The 18,943-nt window shown below is 40.8% G+C and overlaps 1 protein-coding gene across 5 annotated transcripts in view; it reads left to right on the top strand.

The window, feature by feature from the left end:
• Positions 1-18,943, top strand: part of SIDT1 (SID1 transmembrane family member 1) — an 82,855-nt gene that overhangs the window by 18,091 nt on the left and 45,821 nt on the right. For all 5 annotated transcript variants that reach the window (XM_045540257.1, XM_045540262.1, XM_045540261.1 and 2 more), the window contains exons 2-4: positions 8,212-8,333; positions 9,330-9,500; positions 17,827-17,872. In XM_045540257.1, coding sequence (XP_045396213.1) covers positions 8,212-8,333; positions 9,330-9,500; positions 17,827-17,872 — 339 coding nt within the window. The remainder of the gene's footprint in view (positions 1-8,211; positions 8,334-9,329; positions 9,501-17,826; positions 17,873-18,943) is intronic.

Here is an 18,943-nt window from a genome sequence, read left to right as displayed (position 1 = left end):
GTTAAATATTTATCAGATGAACAAAGTTCATCCTAAAGTAGCCAGAGTCTGACTGTGTGTCATTCTGTATTCCTGGCCTGCCAATGATTATACTCTTCAACTTTTTCCCATGTTTTTATTGGAACTGAAAATTTTAATATAAAATTTGTATCATAAACCAAAAGATGATGGCTTACACAAATGTATTTATGTCTAGATTATTGTTGGCATAAAGAAATTGGTGAGATGAGGTCTGTAAAGCACGCTTCCTAGAAAAGTGCTCTGCATACAAAATGCTGAGAACCTAAAAGTATAGCGAATAAATAGCTCCCAAGGGGTAAACTGCTCTTTTCAATGAGATGAACGAGCTGTTCCAGGCTAGCTGAAAGCCAAGCTGTTGAACGGAAATTAATATACTACGTGAGATGGATGTAACTTTTTCCTTTGCCAGGCGTGATTGGACTTGTAAGTGTGCCTCCACACTATAACTGATTGATTGATGAATAGACGGGAGTGGACATAGCTCTGCCTTCTGCACTGCCTGGTGCTCTGTGAGATCGCAAAACACCATTCCACAGCACCTACCATTTGACTGACGAAGCTGCCCAGGGAGATGGATAGTCTGAGTGTTACTGTTTCCATTCTACAATTGAGGAAACTGAGCCCCAGAGAATTAAGTGATTTGTCCAAGGCCACCCAGCTAGTAGATGTTAGTGCTAGAAATAAAATCCAGGTCTACATATCTTTCTTTATTATGGCGTAAGTGTACAGAAGATAGTTTCTCAAGACTGAATCAAGGCTAAGAGAATTTTAAACAGTCACATCAATAACTATAGGAATCATTTTAATGCTTATCTTTTTAAAAAGTACAAGCTATGATTGAAGCAGCTCGACTCCTTGCAGTAGTCATGAAAACCGTGGGATAAAATGCTTCATCGAATAGGACTTGCTAGCCTCTAATAAGAAAAAGACTCAGGGCTGCGAGGCTGCTTTGCTCAGGTGCAGCTGTTTTCATATGACAAGTCACATAATGGACTGTCCCCAAAGTCCTGCCTTCACTCAGCCCAGCTGTGACGCACAAGCCCAGTGAAGGTCTTGGCAATGTTATAAGATAAACTGAGGCACAATAAGATTTTTTTTTTTTAAGAGTTTATTTTAGCAAAGAGCAATTCATCAATTGGGCAGCTCCAAACCAGAAGTGGTTTGGGGGGCTCAGCTAAGGGAACACAAGAGGAAGGCTTTGATAGGGTAAAAATAGAAATAAAGCCAAAAAAAAAAAAATCAATGATTACAGTTACCCAATTGCCTTACTTGGTCTATCCTGCTGGAAAGTCTCTAGTTATATAAGTTGGTATGTGGCTTCTGGTCGGTTGGCCTTAAGTTTCATTTTTCTTTAATGTAGGCATTTGCAAGAAACAGCTCAAGTTAAGTTTTGCTTATGTTTGCAAATCAAGAAAGATTAAGGGCATTTATGAGGCCTAACTGGCTTTGTCTGCTCAGGGATTCTTCCGGCCTGGCCTCCATTTCAATTTGCTTTAACTGCAAGTAAGTATTAATACAAGCTAAAAATAAAATGACAGCAAAAGATAGAGTTTTGGAGAACGATTTATTACTTAAAAATCTTACAAACCTAGGTTGAATTGCTGTCCCAAAAATATATATTGAGGTCCTAACCCCGGAACCTATGAATGTGACCTTATTTGGAAGCATGATCGTTGCATGTGTGATTAAGTTAAGAGGAGGACATTAGAGCGGGCCCCAATTCAATAGGACTTAAATCCTTTTAAGAAAAAGGAAATTGGACACAGACACGCACATAGAGGACAGCAGCCTGTGAAGACAGAGACACACAGGGAAAAGGCCAGGTGACTACAGAGGCAGAAAAGGGAGTGATGCAGCTGCGAGCCAAGGAATGTTAAGAATTGCCAGCCACCACCAGTAGCAAGGTATAGGCAAAGAAGGATTCCACCCAGAGTCTCAGAGGGACCATGGCCCTGCTGCCACCTTGCTTTCAGACTTCCAGCCTCCCGAACTGTGGAAGAATAAATTTTTGTTGTTTTAAGCCATCCAGTTTGTGGTACTTTGTCACAGCATCCTAGAAAACTAATCTGATAACACAGAACCAAGGCTACCACGTTACTGGTCAACGTAGTACCTGGGTCCCCTGACCATATTTCTTTTCTGGGTAGAGCAATGCAGAAATGAACCACATTAATGAGGCCAAAGACCATGCAAAGTTCTGCAGCAGGCTGGGACAAATGGAGGCAGCTAACAGCCACATCCTGAAACACAGTTTCCATTTGCATGTGGGGGGCCTCTAATCCACAAAGTTAGCATAAGCAGGTCAAACACTGGAGTAAGTAGAGACCATGACAAATGAGCCAGAAGGTCAAAGGAGGGTGTATTTTGGGGACAAGGACCCTGAATAAAGTGAGGGTTGTTGCTCAGAAGTAGGCAAACACAAAGGCCAGCACATCATGGCTTCTTTATTATTATTATTATGGAACACTTATATGTTTAAACCAGTACAGAAAATAATGTAACAAGCATCTCTGTACACAAGACTCAGCTTAGGAAATAAAAAGACAATTAATTCAAGTGTCCTGTTTTCCCCTCACCTTGATCTTCTTCCTCCATCCTCAAACGTCACTGGGAAGACAGTCTTTCATAGGTCTCTTGATTTCTGCACATCTTAGAAGAAGGCACTGAATGAAATTTTTCCTATATTATCATGTCAAGGGTATTTGCGTAGCAAACAGCCTCAGAAAATAGTCAACATCTCCCTCTGGAGCAGAAGGCAGGTGGGCTTTCTGCCCATTTTAAAAGCCTTAGGTTGTGGAGGCTCAGGGTTCCTGTCCTGCAGCGCAGCCCACTGCACGAGTGTAGGCAGCCATCTGGGCCCATTTGCGTCACCTTCATGGTACTCGGGGGCAAGGGGAAGTGATGCTAGTGCTGCTTGCCATGACAAGAGTGATAAAGTTCTTTGTTTCCAACCCAGGACACTCGTGTCTTCACCAAATATGATGACACTGTGGTAAGTGGGGTAAAGTCTCAGATCCTTCAAAGTTCTTGAAATCCATTATCTTAAATTTGGTGTTTATCATTTCCATGTATGCATATTTTACTAAAGATGCATATGTTTAAAAATACAGCATTGCTTTGTTTACAAAGTTTACATAAATGGAACCGTATGTATCCTTTAGCCATCTGTTCTTGCTCTCAATTTATCTTCGTGAAACGTAGCCACGCTGATCCATATTCCAGGTCATTCACTTCTAGCCACTGTATAGCATTTCACTGCATGAATACAATTTATTTATTTATGCTTCTGTTACTTAGCTGATTTTTGTTGACATTTAGGCTGTTTCCAAATTTTATTATTGCAACCAATGTTTATCCTTGCAATGAACATTCTTGTTCATGATTGCTTGTGCATATGTAAGAGGTTTTTTATGTGTATAAACTTAGTAGTGGAAATGTTGAAATGTAACGTGAGCTGATCTTCAACTACTTCAATAGTAGATATTGCCAACTTGCTCTCTGAAGTGGTTATACCAAATAACAATAGCAATATGCAATTGTTCATTAGCAAATGCAAGAGTACCTACTTCTCTACATCCTTGCAAACATGATGTTGTCATGCTTTTGAGGCTGTACCTTTCTGATGAGTATAAATTTATGAGTACTTTTTCATATGTTCTGTGGTCATTCTTCCCCTCTTTAGTTGCTGTTTATATCCTTAACCTATTTTTCCATTGGTTGTTTTTTTCTTATGAGTTTTAAGAGTTCTTTATATATTCAAGATACTGATATTTAGTCTGTTACATATATACAAATTATATCTCCTAGTCTGTGGCTTGTCTCTTTCCTTCATTTATGGTGTTTATATAGCTTCTTGATTTCATGGTGGAATAATAGGAAAAGATCTTGAACTTGTGTTTGGTGGAGCCAAGCATTCAAAATAGTGATGACAACATATTCTGCCCAAGCCCTGTGTGCAGACTTGGCTTCTAATCATGATTCTTCCATAGCTGAGTATCCATGGGGAAGTCACATTACCTCTATGTCTTGGGCTTCTCATGAGAGAAGTAAATGGGAGGGTCAGGCTAGATGATCTCCCTGAGCACCTTCCTAGATGTAAGGTTTTCTAACACTGTGAGTCAAGGTCTTATGCATCAAGTAGGCAGTGGCAGGACCTGTGTGGAAGAGCCCAACTTCATTACCTTAGGAAGTGGCTGATCAGCCTCTGTGTTGCTCTCCTGACTTCCTCACAGGGTTAGTCACTGTCCTCTGTGTGCACATAGCACCTGCTCATAGTGCTACTATAATACCCACCATATTGTGATGTTATTGGTGGCCTTTAGTGTATCCCCAGCATCTCCCATAGCTCCTGACTTAGGGTAAATAAACCCTCAGTGAATGTTTGATGAATGATGGCAGGAGCATGGGAGGGAGGAAGGGAAGGAAAAAAGGAAGGAAGGAAGGAAGGAAGGAAGGAAGGAAGGAAGGAAGGAAGGAAGGAAGGAAGGAAGGAAGGAAAAAGGGAAGAGAAGGAAGGGAGGGAGGAAGGGAGAACCAAAGGACCTAAACACCTGCAGATATACACCCAGTGAATGCAACAGAGTTACTTAGACAGTTACACATTTGAAAAAGGGACCATCAGCAAATACCATTGTAGGTTCTTTACAAGTGGAATCAGGTTTTCAAGATCATACAGGCAAACAATGGTATGTGCAATAATGGAAACCAATAATCTCTGATTCTTAATCTGATGTTCCCAGTAATAGAGCTACATTCTCATTATTTTAGTAAAAATAAACTAGATTTTGAATTAAGCTCTTTTCATCCTTTTTATGCAACAGGAATATATTAGTTATAATTTGGAACTTTTCGCTACTGACATGTTCTGTAAGATTAAAAAGGGAGTTTCTAAGCTTTAGTACCTTTCGTAATTGTGATCTATATAATATTAGAGACGGAAGTACTTAAATTCTCTCTGAGCTACAATTCAATTTCCTGCTTGTAGTAAACATAGGCAGAAAGCAAGATCTATGTAATGGAAGTGCTCTTGTTGTCATGTCAACAGGAAGAAGCAACAGGAGGAAGACTCTTAGCTGTTAAGAATGGTCTGTTACAAGGTGTCAGGGCCCATTAAGTATGGTCAATACCCTGTCCTCCATTTAGTTTTGCCGTTACACAGCTTACTTACTTCACTGCTGCAAATGTAATCCAATTTTCTCAGCTGCACATTAGCCTCAGGAAAGCCAAAGCAAATTTTGAACAGGGCTTTTCATCCTTTCCTGGGGGTAATACATTATCTGTTCATCTTGCAAAACTGCCCAGTGACTTCTATCTCCTACACTAATATATTTTTTTGCAATTTATTATGCCAGTATCTCTGAGTTTGTTCTTATTATGACTCGTAAGCTCGTTATCAAATAACAAAAAAGTAAGTGGATTACAAGAACCAGACCATGAACAAAATGAGAGTGTGGAGCTGAACAGGACAGTGAGATCAACATGGCAGTGACACATCTGTTCTGCCAGCCCAGTTTCAGCCCCCAAAAGCCACCAGCTTCCAGACGTACTCTAACATTGGCGATCCCACAGATGTGCATCTCATAATAACGGGCAGTTGGCAGGTTCCTGACAGATGGGGTCATCCCTTGGATCATTTCTTTAGAACAGTCCTTCCCAAAGTGTAGGCCCCAAACCATGTACGTCAGAATCCCCCAGCATGCTTGTGAAAAATGCACATTTTTAAGCTCTATTTCTGATCTGCTGAATCAGAAATGTTAGAGGTTGACTTGAGGGATTTGATTTGCTAAGAAGCACAGTGAAATTTGAGAATCATTGCCTTAGATCAAAGTTTGAAAAAAAAAAATTGAGGAAAGTCCCCTCTGGCACTAAGAAGGGCAGAGGAGGTTGCATGCTAGGTGAAAAGAGGGAAGCAGACAAGCTAAAGATGAAGCTTGCCTATTTCACAGCTTTCCTTAGGTTTCACCTTAGTTCTGACTGCTGTAGATTTAAGCTGGACTAAATGACACTGTAGGTGCAATCAGCAAAATCCAGAATGTGATCCTTCTACAGATTTGTACTGCTGTTTTGTGAACTGCTTTATTTAACAAACAAATGCCCCCCAAAAGGAGGGACGGGCACCCTTTAGATGAAAAGAGACTCAAAAGACATATGAGCCAAATACAATGTGTGGATCTTATTTTTACCCAATTTTTTTAAAAAACTGAAAAGAAAGCAATGTTTGTAACAACTGAAAAAATTCCAACACCATGTGGATATTAGATAATTTTAAAGAATTATTGATTTTACTAAATGAGATAATGGTATATATTTATGTTAAAAAGAATAGGCTTTATGTTTTAGCGGTATAGATTTAACTGTTTACGGATTAAATGATATATGATCTTTGGTGTGTACTTTAAAATAATCCAGTGGGGAAGTATGGAGGAAATAGGAGGTATAAATGAAATAAAATACATGTGTTAATAATTATTAAAGCTGGATAAGCACATAAATATTCATTATAGGATTCTTGTTATTTTGGGGAAAACTTGAAAATTCTTCAGAGCCACAGAAGGCCTTCTCAGCAGGGGAATGACAGAAGAAATGGCATCCTAGGGAGTGCAGCCTGGGGGTAGGAAGACCAGCAAGGGAGCTGTCAAGGAAGGACACAGTGGCGAAGGACTGACCATGACAGTGCCACTGGGGGCACAGGGGAGGCCTGAGTGTGGACAGTATTAGAGATAGAAGCAGTAGAACTATTGATGGAGGGAGCTAAAGAAGGAAGAAGGAAGGATCAGGTTTCAGGCTGGGATGAATGGCTGCATGGTGGGGCCATGCAACAAGTGAGGGAATTCAGAAGAAATTAAAGTTAGGGGCAAAAGGAGCGATGGATTCCATTTTAGATACATTGAGTTTGAGGTGCCTGTGGAACATCCCAGTTTAGGAAAGAAAGTCTGCCCTAGAGATATGGTTTTGGCAATTACCAGCTAGAGCATAATTTCCATGGAAACATGGAGAGTGTAGGCACAAGAAAACACTCCCTGAGCAAGCACTTCCTATCAAATTAATAAATTCCTCTTGGACTGTTTTAACATTGAAAAAGTGAAGCAGTGGCTTGATCAGGGAGAATGATATAAGAGAACAAAATGACAATATATGACACCCACACTGTTCTGCGTCCTCTCAATTTCTATTTTGAATGTGTGATAGATTATCAGGGTTTAACTACATAGGGTTTTAGTCTCTCATTTTCTTTCCCCTAATAAAAGAGTTTTCAAGAGAACACTGGGCATTAAAAAAACAAAATCTCATGTGGAAGGTCAATTTTTGCTTTTTCTTTTTTACCCTTTCTTCTATTTTGTTCTCTTCTGTGTTGCCTATGGCATTACGAAAATTGAAGGAAACCACTACAACCATCTAAATTGAGGGCCACACTTCATTTTCCTGTCTTTAAAACAGCCATGATTGGGTTGAATTCTTGGGTTGACAAGTGTATTTAGAAGGAGCCAGGGAGCTGCTGAGCTAAAAAATGTGTTTTATGTCAGAGATTGATTTATGCCTTGGAGCAGGACAAAGAGAGAAATACTCTGTGATATCTGTTGCTGGGACAGCGTTATGGTTTGTCGTTGGTGGGCACATGAGGCCATCTGCTATCCGTTAATGAAATGTGGTCATAACACTTTTGTTTGAAACACAGAGTGATTTACCAACCCAAAATTAAAGGTTTTCAGCAACGCAGGGTCTTGCGGGTGTTTTTTTTTTTTTTTTTGGTGGGGGGGAGGGTAGGAGGGATTGTTTTGTTTTTTGGATATTTGTATCTTTAGGATTTATATTCAAATAAGGAGAAAAGCATATCAGTATCTTTTTTTTCTATTCTGGGTTTATTCTCAAAATCTTGTGTTGACTGCACAGTTCAAACTCCTCAGGCTGCTATTTGAGGACACCCTAATTTGGCCTCATCCAAGACCAATTGAATCAGAAGTTTGGCAGGTTGGACCCAGGCATCAGGTTTTTTTACTCTCCCCGTGCAATTTTAATGTGCCATCAAGGTGAGACTCGCTCTGGTTGAGGAAGAATAACTGGGGCATTTGGATGACCTATCGTGAGAAGCAAATGTCAGAAATTAAAGTTTTTCTGAGCCTCAGATGGCAGCTGTGGTGTGTTGGGGGGTTGCGTGCAGTTTGCATTACCTCTCTCTGCCCTGCCGTGCAGGTGACTGCTGTGAGGGTGTATGTGAACAGTTCCTCTGAGAATCTCAACTACCCAGTCCTTGTTGTGGTTCGTCAGCAGAAAGAGGTGCTGTCCTGGCAGGTCCCTCTGCTCTTCCAAGGACTGTAAGTGGATTTTTTTTTCCCCCAGATGACTTCACTGCATTTGGTTTTCTTCAATGTCCTAGAACTTAACTGGTCTTTTTTCTAATGAAAGGAGAAAACAGACATTTGAAATGTTGAGATATTATGCATACAGCATGCAAAATGCAAACAAAGGTCATGGTGCATGCCCTGACCTGTTCAGCTCTGTTTGATTTCCATCCTCTTGAATTTCAGATAGGCACTCTACCTAAATTTGCAACACTTAGAAGAACTTTTACCATTTTTAAATTCTACCATAATGATCTGGTAGCTCTTGATTGGATAATGGGTCATCCACTGGGCTAGGCCCAGCAGTCAACGTAAATGAGTAAGACCTCCCTCATTCCTTGAAATGTCCACCATATGTGCACTCTTCATTCAAAATATTTATTGAGCACTACTAAGTAGTAGGTGCTGGAGATACAGCAGTGGAAAAACAACAAAGTCCCTGCCCCCACGAAGTTTTTACTTTCTCAGGGAAGAACTGTATAAGGCACTATAGCACCAATGAGAAAAACCCAGAAGGCAAACAAAATAGGCACATAGTATGGGGTTACATCATTTTTAAGGGTTAGGGAATTTGAGGATTGAAATAACGACTCTGAAAGCTTTGACTGGAACTCAGGGGCTTTCTTTACCCTCTATTTTAGCGAAAGTTTGAAGAATGGAAAAATGGAATCAGCTGGTTGTTTTATCAGGACAGTTACCTTTCAAAATCTGATATTTTTTCCTCACTGAATTAGGAGGATGGCTTAGTGTAATATAGACACTGCTTAAGTGAACAGTCAGCACAGAACAGTCCTCGTGTCCCTGTGACCACATCGCACAACTCAATGCTGACAACAATAGTTCCATCAAGAGGTCCAGTCTGAAATTTAAAACAGAAGGACTTGAAAACAAATTTGGAGCTAAGCTTCCCTGCTCATTCGTTGAGTCTTTCTTGTTCTTGCTGATCTTTCCCTCCATTGGCTGCCACAGATACCAGAGGAGCTATAACTACCAGGAAGTGAGCCGCACCTTATGTCCCTCAGAAGCAACCAATGAAACAGGACCCCTGGAGAAACTGATCTTTGTAGATGTAGCATCCATGGCACCACTGGGTGCCCAGTACACGCTGCTGGTTACCAAGCTCAAGCACTTCCAGCTCCGGTAAGCAGGACTCGTGGTGGCCTTTCTGTATTTACATCTCTGAGCTTCGGTTCGGTATCCATCCTTACAGATTGGCGTTCTAGAAGTAAATTATCCACTTAGCACATTATTTTAGCACCTTCTGTACTCTCCTGCCCATAGCTGTCTATGCAATAGGAAGGTGGTAGGGGACTGGTGCAGAGGGTAAGAGCAGTTGACCTCGTAAGAATCTGTTTGGGGGATCTATTTGTGGGAGGGGCCTGTCCAGTCTGTAGTCCGGGCAAGAATTACTGGTGACTGGGTACTTTTGTAACTAACCAGCACCACACTCCTAGAGGAAATTTTGTTTTTGTTTTAAAGAAGACTTTAAGCTATTTTTCCTAAACTTATTACTATTTCAGTTTTCTCTTTCCAGGTTAGGAATGTGACTTTGTCCTTCTTTGGAGTGACTAGTGTTCCTTTTGTTCCTGTTTTTCTAAAAATAAACAGGCAAGCCCACTGAAAAAATAGGGGCATGAGACTTGGATGTTCCACCAAACAAGCTGCCCAAATGGTCAAAAAACACAGCCTTGGCTGGGCGCGGTGGCTCACACCTGTAATCCTAGCACTCTGGGAGGCCGAGGCAGGAGGATCACTTGAGGTCAGGAGTCTAAGACCAGCCTAAGCAAGCACTAGACCCCATCTCTACCAAAAATAGAAAAAATTAGCCAAATGTGGTGGCACACACCTGTAGTCCCAGCTACTTGGGAGGCTGAGGCAGAAGGATGGTTTGAGCCCAGGAGATTGAGGTTGCTGTGAGCTAGGCTGACGCCACTGCACTCTAGCCTGGGTGACAGAGTGAGACTGTGTCTCAAAAAAAAGAAAAAAAAAAAGCCCACTCTTTAGCTATAAGAAATATAAATTAAAACCAAAATGAGATTCCACTACAACTACCAAATTGCTATAATTTGAAAGGCCTGACAGTGTAGTTCCAGTACTAGTTATATATCCAACTCTTAGATATATAATTGTGGGATTCATTCAATGGAATACTGTACAACAATAAAAATAAACAAACTATTGCTATACCTAACAACATGGATAAATTTCACAATGTTGAGCAAAAGAAGTCAGACAGAAGAAATACATGCTGTTTGATTCCATTTATATAAAGTTTAAAAACAGACAAAACTATTTTGTGATGTTAGAAGTCAGGATAGTGTACCTTTCAGGAGGAAAGAAGAAGTACATGGTTATGTTTACCTGGTGATAACTTATTCAGATATACACTTGTAACTGTATACTTTTCTATGTGTTTGTTATATTTTAATTAAAAAGTTAATTTAAAAAAAAGAAAATTTAAAACTATTTAGTATATGCCACATTTTTACAGCTTATATTGCTGATCAGAATGTTCTGCTCTATTGTAAAGTTCTCTTTAAATTTTCTAAGGCAGTTTATAAAGAGGTCTGTAGCCAGTGGAGTTGCTAACAGGAATCAAATATTTACCTTGGTCTTCTCTACATCCTTTGACATACCATTGTACCCACAGAGACAGACGGACAGAGGGACGAATGAATTGATCAGAAGGATGGAGAAGTAGGCACAGCAGTTTTTCCAAGTCCTTCCATTAATTCTGGTGTTAAAAAAATGATGTGATAATTTCAAGAGCAAAGAAAACTCTATTCCCCACAAAAGTAAGCAGAAAAAGATTTCTAGTGGATAAGATCCACCCAGATCAATTAAATGAGAGTCTCTAGCGGGTAGTTTTGGGCACTGGTATATTTTTTAAAATTTCCCCCAGGTGATTCTAATGCACAGCCAGAGCTGAGAACAGCTACCCTAAAGCAATTTCTAAATACGGTGCTTAAGTTTAATTTAATAATTTAAAAATCTATGTGTAATATCTAACATTGTGGGAATTCATGCATATACATTTGATGGGAGTGACAGCACATGATAGCACTTGAACAGAGTGCAGTTTGAACTTCAGAGAAAACTGGTCTTTACCGATTGGTCTCTGTGTCTTTGACCCATCAGCAACAGCTGGCGATGATGCACTTGAATTGTAGGGCTGCTTAATTTGACCCTTTGGAGAACTGAATTCTGTGAAACTGAAGTCATAAGGTCACAACTCTGTGCAAGTGTTAATGAATGATTTGCATGCTGGTGGCACTGCAAATCTATTCTCTCACATTGCTGCTTTTACCTCTTAAAATATAACTTAGCCTCAGCAACCAGACATTGAGAGCATTTCAAAATGCACACCGTTACTAGGGCTTTTGTAAGACCAAGATAAACCTGAGAAGAGTTAGTAGCTGAGATGTATGTGTCTCTTCCTCCCTGACGACCCAGAAATCCAGAGGATGCAGAGGGCAAGGGGAGAGCTGAGGGCTGTGGTAAGAAGTGGGCTCCAGGTATTGTGAGAAACACTGAAGAATTAACTCAAAATTTCTAACGTTGCAGCTTCTATTGTACATTTCTGAGTGGCAGACTAGAACGTAGATAGAGCATGTTTCGGGAATTTTTCTGCTAAACTCATAAATTTTAAGAATTGAAGGACCTTTGGGAATCTAATCCACCCACCTCATTTTTACAGATAAGCAAACCATGCCCAGATAGGATGAGTGACTTGTTCAAACTCGCCCAGCTAGGAAAGGGAAAAATTAAGACAAAATTCTACTTCTGACTCCCAGTTCTGAGCTCTTCCCACCATAACATGCTATTTCTACTTTCTGTTGAAACTGTCCTGCCAATTTGTATGTTTCCCTGAATATGTTTTTCAATTCCATAAAGCATGTATTTATTTAAATCCATCTTTAAAAATAAAACAACTCTGCCTCAAAGCATTGCTCCCTGCCATCTACCTATCCGCCACACCCCTCCACACACCCCTGCATCTTTGCCAGGACTCCTATCCCCAAACTCCAGTGCCTGGGTGTTCAGAGTCCTGGAATGTGAAGTTGCAAGCAGGAAACAGAAGGAGGCTGTAGAAGCTGGCAGGCATATGACCCTAGGGTGAGAGGAGCTTAGAAGCGATGTTAAGAAATTTAGTCAGTTGTCTATATTGTGACACTTGTGTGAAGAATGGATTTGAAGGGGACAGGACTGGATGCAGAGAAGTTAGAAGGCTGATGCAGTGGTCAAGATAAATAATGAGAAGGTGGACTGGTGAATTTAGGAGGTGAAATTGATAAAACTTGATTGGATATGAGGGGAAAGGGAAATGGAAGAGTCAAGAATGACAGTTTAGCTTGTAGATAGTGGTGCCAGTAAATGAAAACAAGAAGGCTGAGGAGGGAAGGAAAAGATGCTAAGTTCACTTTTGGACACGCTGAGTTTGAAGTACAGATGTCTGGCGAAGTGTTGGATGTAGCCAGTCAGTACACTTAGGAAGTAGAAACCCTTCAGGGTTTCTGGGTGCCTGAGGCAGAGCTACAGAAGGCAGGGCTTGGAGAAACAGGCAGTACCCTACCTTGATCTTTAAGATTTAGATGCTGGACTAGGGCATTGGAACTTCACCTTACAGGTTATGGGAGCAGTAAAGGATTTAAACAGCAGAATAGCATGAAAAGATCTGATTTATAGAGATGACTTTAGTGGCAGTGTGGAAGATGAATTTGGACAAAGGAAAGAGTAGAGGCAAATAGGCAAATGAAAAGTTATTTGAATAGAGAAGAATAAAAAATGGTTAAAACTTGAACATATATGGCAGCAACAAAGTTGTGAGGGAGAGAAGGAGGCATATCATGCACACAGGATAATTCACAAATTCAACAAATATATATGGCAGTATAAAACTACAGTCCTACATGAATACTTGCAGGCTTCCACCCTCCTCTATCCTTCAAGGTAGGGATTTTGAGCCTGTTTTGAGAGGAGAGAGTATGTGAGTGAGATAGCTCAACCACCATGCTGTGAAAAGTGGTCAACTTTTTAGAGGAAATGGATGAGTAAGAGGCTTTTAGTGCAGTCTGCTATGTGTCATACTCTGTAATCACCCTTTGGTATTTGCAGGGAGATTACAGTAAAGATTTACATTACTTTTTTTTTCTTATTGATACTATACTGGGCAAAGATGGTGCTTCAGATAGGAGCAGGAGCATCCAGGTTCCTTTTACACTAATAGAATGAGTAGGACTTAGTGGCCAATCCATTGTGGAAGGTGACAGAGAGGGAGGAGTCCAAGATGACTGGACAGTGACATTGGAATTCTGGTGATGTTTACTGACAAAGAGACATTGTGTGTCAGGATCAGAAAGTGGCAGCACAGCCCATTTTGATCATGAGGAGTTTGAAGAACTTGAGGGATGGTCAAGTGCAGAAGCCCAGCAGGTGATCACTGTTCTGTGACTGTTCAGGAGATGGCCCTGGGCTGGACATAGAGACTCAAGATTCACTGGCATTTTTGTCATATTTATCACAGCTGAGTATACGTATACATGAATGTATGGGCAAAAGAAAATGAGATCAAGAGCAAGACGGTGGGTGACATTCTCATTGAAAGAATGGTCTAAGGAACAGGAGCTATTAAAGAGGCTGAGTAGACACAGTCAGACATGAAGGAGAAACTCAGGGCAGCAGGTGTCACAGAGGTCAGGGGAAGAAAGTGTTTCAAGACAGAGGGAGTGGTCATCAGTGTCAAATGTCACAGAAAAGTAAAGATAGTTGAGGGTTAAGTGACTGCATTTAGCAATTGGAAGGAGTTATGGTCTGAATGTTTGTGTTCCCCCAAATTCATATATTCAAATCCTAATCCCCAAGCTGATGGTACTAGGAGGTGAGACCTTGGGGAAACGATTAGGTCATGAGGCTGGAGCCCTCATGAATGGGATTAGTGCCTTTATAAATGAAGCCTAAAAGAGACCCTTCGCCTCTTCCACCATGTGGAGATGCAGCAAAAAGGCACCATCTGTAAGGAAGTGGGAACTCACCAGAGACCAAATCTGCAGGCACTTTGGTCTTGGACTTCCCAGGCTCCATAATTGTGAGAAATAAAGTTCTGTCTTTTATAAGCTACCTAGTCTATGGTACTTTGTTTTTTTTTTTTTTTTTTTTTGAGACAGAGTCTCACTTTGTTACCCGGGCTAGAGTGAGTGCCGTGGCATCAGCCTAGCTCACAGCAACCTCAAACTCATGGGCTTAAGCGATCCTACTGCCTCAGCCTCCCGAGTAGCTGGGACTACAGGCATGAACCACCATGCCCGGCTAATTTTTTTGTATATATATTTTTAGTTGGCCAGATAATTTCTTTCTATTTTTAGTAGAGACGGGGTCTCACTCTTGCTCAGGCTGGTCTCGAACTCCTGACCTCGAGCGATCCACCCGCCTCGGCCTCCCAGAGCTAGGATTACAGGCGTGAGCCACCGCGCCCGGCCTTATGGTACTTTGTTATAGCTGCCTGAACAGACTAACACAGGAGGTGGCAATTACTCTCCTAGCAAAGGCAATTTCAAGGGGATGATGGAGAAAGAATCCCAATTCTTTGAATGGGTAGAGGAAAGAATGAATGAGAGATGAGAGTAGAATACTCTCAGAAGCAGCTGGTTTGTGAAGGAGAGAGAGGATATAGGATGACATTAAAGGGATAAGGGAGGTATTTTGTTGGGGATATTTTGTTATTTATTTTGAAAATGATTGAGACTAAAGTATATTTATAAACGAAGGGGTAGAAAGGCAGATTAAATTCATAGGAAAGTTGGATGTTTGTAGAAGCGAAGTCCCAGAGCACGGTAGCAAGGATAGGAATTTAGTGCATGAGTGCAGAGTTTGTGCTTAGAACAGATAGATGCAGGGTGGAGGGTTGCAGATGACAAGAGTGTTGGTGAAAAAGTTGGGGTAGTGAAGGGAGCTCACAGCAGATGGCAGTAAGGAGATAACAGGGGAGGATATTCTGGAGTCCATAGTCCATGTGAATAGTAGGGTGTAATTTCCTTCAAGAAGCAAAGTGGGGGTTTTGAATGCCCACTGCGCCCCATGCTAGGGGCTTACTAATACAGGATGAGTAGGATGCCATGACTCTCGCAGTTGTCTCTGGAACTCACCTGCAAACTGCTGAACTTTTGTCCCTGCCTCTCTTCCCGCTTACCCTTTCTTCCCATCCCTCTGTCCTTCTTCTTTTGTTTTATTCCTCTCCTGTCTGTATTTCTTCTCCCTCTTTCTGCCTCTGCCATAGTCCCCTTTCTGCCTCTTCTCCCTGTCTCACTTATCTGCACCTGCAACACACTTGACTCCATCTGTTCTTTTTCCCTTCTCCCCTTCCTCAAAATAGTCCAAACAAGGAAACAAAATTGGTTTTTAGCCTCTTATGTTTATTGATTAAATATTTGTTTCCTCTGTTTAATTTTTGAAACAAAGTGAAATTTTTATGCTTCTTTCTCTAAAACTAAAGGTGTGTGAGTTTCAGTTAGCTTTGCTCTGTTGGTTAACTACCCTTGATGAAATAAACCTTCCCCCCATTGTTAGGACCCATGTGAAAGGAAGCAGAATGTTTCATTTGCAACAGATACAATGTTTATTTCACACATACTGGTGACTCCATGAGAAAGAGAGGGCTATGTGATAGTCTTCAAGACAATAATATGCTTTCCAAGTTTGCATGCATTGTAATAGCAAATAAAATATAAAGAACAAGAAAAAAAACAGAAAGTGCATATCAATATCCATACATTCACTATTACGATTGAAATTCAAATGGTAACGGGAAATTATTTAAAATCTGGCCAAAGAACACAGGTTGTTTCTGGAAGTGTCATGCTTTATGCTGTCCGTTGCTAGCCAAGAAAATCAGTGTCCTCTTCATTCCTCTGGCCTGGCAACAAAGAGAACTGAAGGCCCCATGTCGTCCTGGTAACAGCAGGTGACACTCTCCAGACTGCTGAAAGGGCCCTACTCAGCCCACACATGGCACCAGAGGTCCTAACTCTGGCCGTGGACTCTTTGGAGCAGAAACACAACTGGGTTTGACACTGACTTTGGCTTAAGGCCAGGAGTTTTCAACTGTGCTTCCACAGAAACGACCCTCAACATTGACAACGATTTCTGTGGAAAGTGGTTATGTAAAAATCGAATCCATTGTTGCAAGCTAAATTCCGAGCCCAGTTCCGATGACAGCCTAAATGGTGGTGTCATTACCTTTATAAAATAGTGCTCAAATTTTATAACTTCTAAATAGCACCTCTAATTATATACTTCTTGCTTAAATGTTTTGACATGCCCTTTCTAAAGAAATCTTTAATTTAAAAAAATATTTAATTTTTATAAGAGAAAAATTAGGAGTGGAAAGAAAGAATCTTCAGAGAGCCCCAGGGTACGAAGCTGATGAGGGCAGCCCAGAAAAAGTGCAGGTTTAGACGCCCAGAAATGCAGGCTGCCTTGGAAGGATGGGAGCATGACCCCCCACCCCCACCCCAGGGGTGCTGACTCAGCAGCCCGGGGATCTGAGAATACAGTGGACTGTGTGAGTGATCGTCACAGCTAGCGATGAGGCAAGAGCTGGAAAGCAGCCCTTACAAAACTACAGAGAAGACCAAAATTGTCTTTTTGTTTTCAAACCTTTTGAACAGATGCTCACTGCAGACCGCACTCTACCCTACAAATGTATGCGTCCTACATACTCCTCACACTCTCTTTTCCTCCCGTGCCTGGCTTATTGCTGTCTTTCACAGAAAAAAATGAAAGTATCTAATAAAATAATTCACAGTAAATTACTAATTGGAGGGAAACTAATGTCATTCCATTCTTTTGGTGGTATTTACATTTTAAAGGAGGGCCTTAGAAAGCAATGCCCAACTGAAAGAAGACAAAATTTTGAGAATTTCAGCTGGCATGGCAGGCAATTGAGGAGGTGGTTGGGGGCAGGAAGAGCATACTCCTATCCCTAGGACTGTCCCATGGTGCTTATCTATTCACCATGTTTTGTAAAAATTGATCTTTTGGTATGGATCTGTCAAAATTATTTTGAAGTGGTACCTACATTATCCAAAAGGACGTCAAACCTGTGTTTTCCCTTTCTTTCAGCCCACTTCTGACACCTAAACCCTGTGCTTGATTTCTTAAGAGAGTCCCAAGGCAAAAGTGGCTATAAACGTAAACAGAGTACTTATTTATATAGGTCTGACATCATGAATATTTAAAGACATAAAAACAATGTTGGGCCCCAATTAGGTCATTCTTGAGAGTTGAGACCATCAAGTCCCTGTGCAGTTTATTTGGCAGTTTGGTAAGACCAGAGCTCCCTTCACAAAGGGTAAGGCTCTGCTCACGTCTAGTTTAAGATGGCTTTCTTTTAAATAAATAATTTTTGCTTGCTAACTTACACTTTTCTCTCACTTTTCCCCCTTTCCGTTCTCCCACTTACATTTCTCAGGACAAATGTTGCCTTTCACTTCACTGCCAGCCCCTCTCAACCTCAGGTAAGTGAAGGGTTCCAAGAGTTATCAAGTGTCTACCTGTTGATGTTGCCCAAAGAAACCATGGTAACAGGTAGAATCGGCATGTATTATTGCCCTTGATCTTTCACAACTTGAGATATATTTGTATTCTGGTTTGTTATTCATGTCACTGGGATTTTGGATACAACAACATTTAATCTTATCACCTTAATTGGTATAAAATGGGAGGCATGATATTTGTTTTCAGGTGTTCCTTGGTTCAGCCTTCATTGAGCAAATCATGTGTCTACTTTGTACCAATCCCTGACCCCAGTTTGGTCATTCCTGAGAGTTGAGACCACCAACTCCCTGTGCAGTTGATTAGACCATACTTGGTGCTAGGGACACAAGGATAAAGAAGAAAGAGACACAACCCCTGCCATTACAGATCTATAGAGAGAGAGATTATAGTTGGGAAGGAGGGGGAGAGGAAGTGGAAGGCTGACACTAAACAGACTCACAAATAACAACTGACCTGGAAATGCAATAAAAATAAGACTGATTTTAATTTTTACAATGTTATGGATGAAATAAATTAGTTCTACCCATAACGTATTATATTAACTTGTGAATTTATTACAATCACTGATGTGCTGGTAAATATTTAACAACTGGTTCTCAGAAAGAAAGCCCTGATTTGTAGTGATTGCCCATTTCTGTGGTGTAAATGCCTCCACCGTGGGTGATTTCAAGCTGCCACTGTAATTTTGTTGAACATTCAGTTGGGAAGAGATTCAACACAATCATTTCTCCCAAACCTATATGAACCAACTCCCACACATTTTTTGAGTTTTATTTCCCGTTCAATGAAAGTGTCTACAATACATATATACTGCCACCCAGTGGCAAGAGAGGCCCACAGGCCCACAATCTATTGCCCTCAATGTTTATTAACCATTTAATTTCAAGAAATATTTAGAAAGCACTAGTTACAAGGTGCAATGAGAGATACCTGAAAAAGAAGGGGAATAACTTTCACTCCAACTACAGAAAAAGTACAGTCTAATAGTTCTGCACAGAGCTATAAAAATATAATATACTGAATGTTGTATT

The sequence above is a fragment of the Lemur catta genome, chromosome 1, assembly GCF_020740605.2.
Source record: "Lemur catta isolate mLemCat1 chromosome 1, mLemCat1.pri, whole genome shotgun sequence".
Classification (NCBI taxonomy): domain Eukaryota; kingdom Metazoa; phylum Chordata; class Mammalia; order Primates; family Lemuridae; genus Lemur; species Lemur catta.
This window is presented reverse-complemented; position numbering and strand designations above follow the sequence as displayed.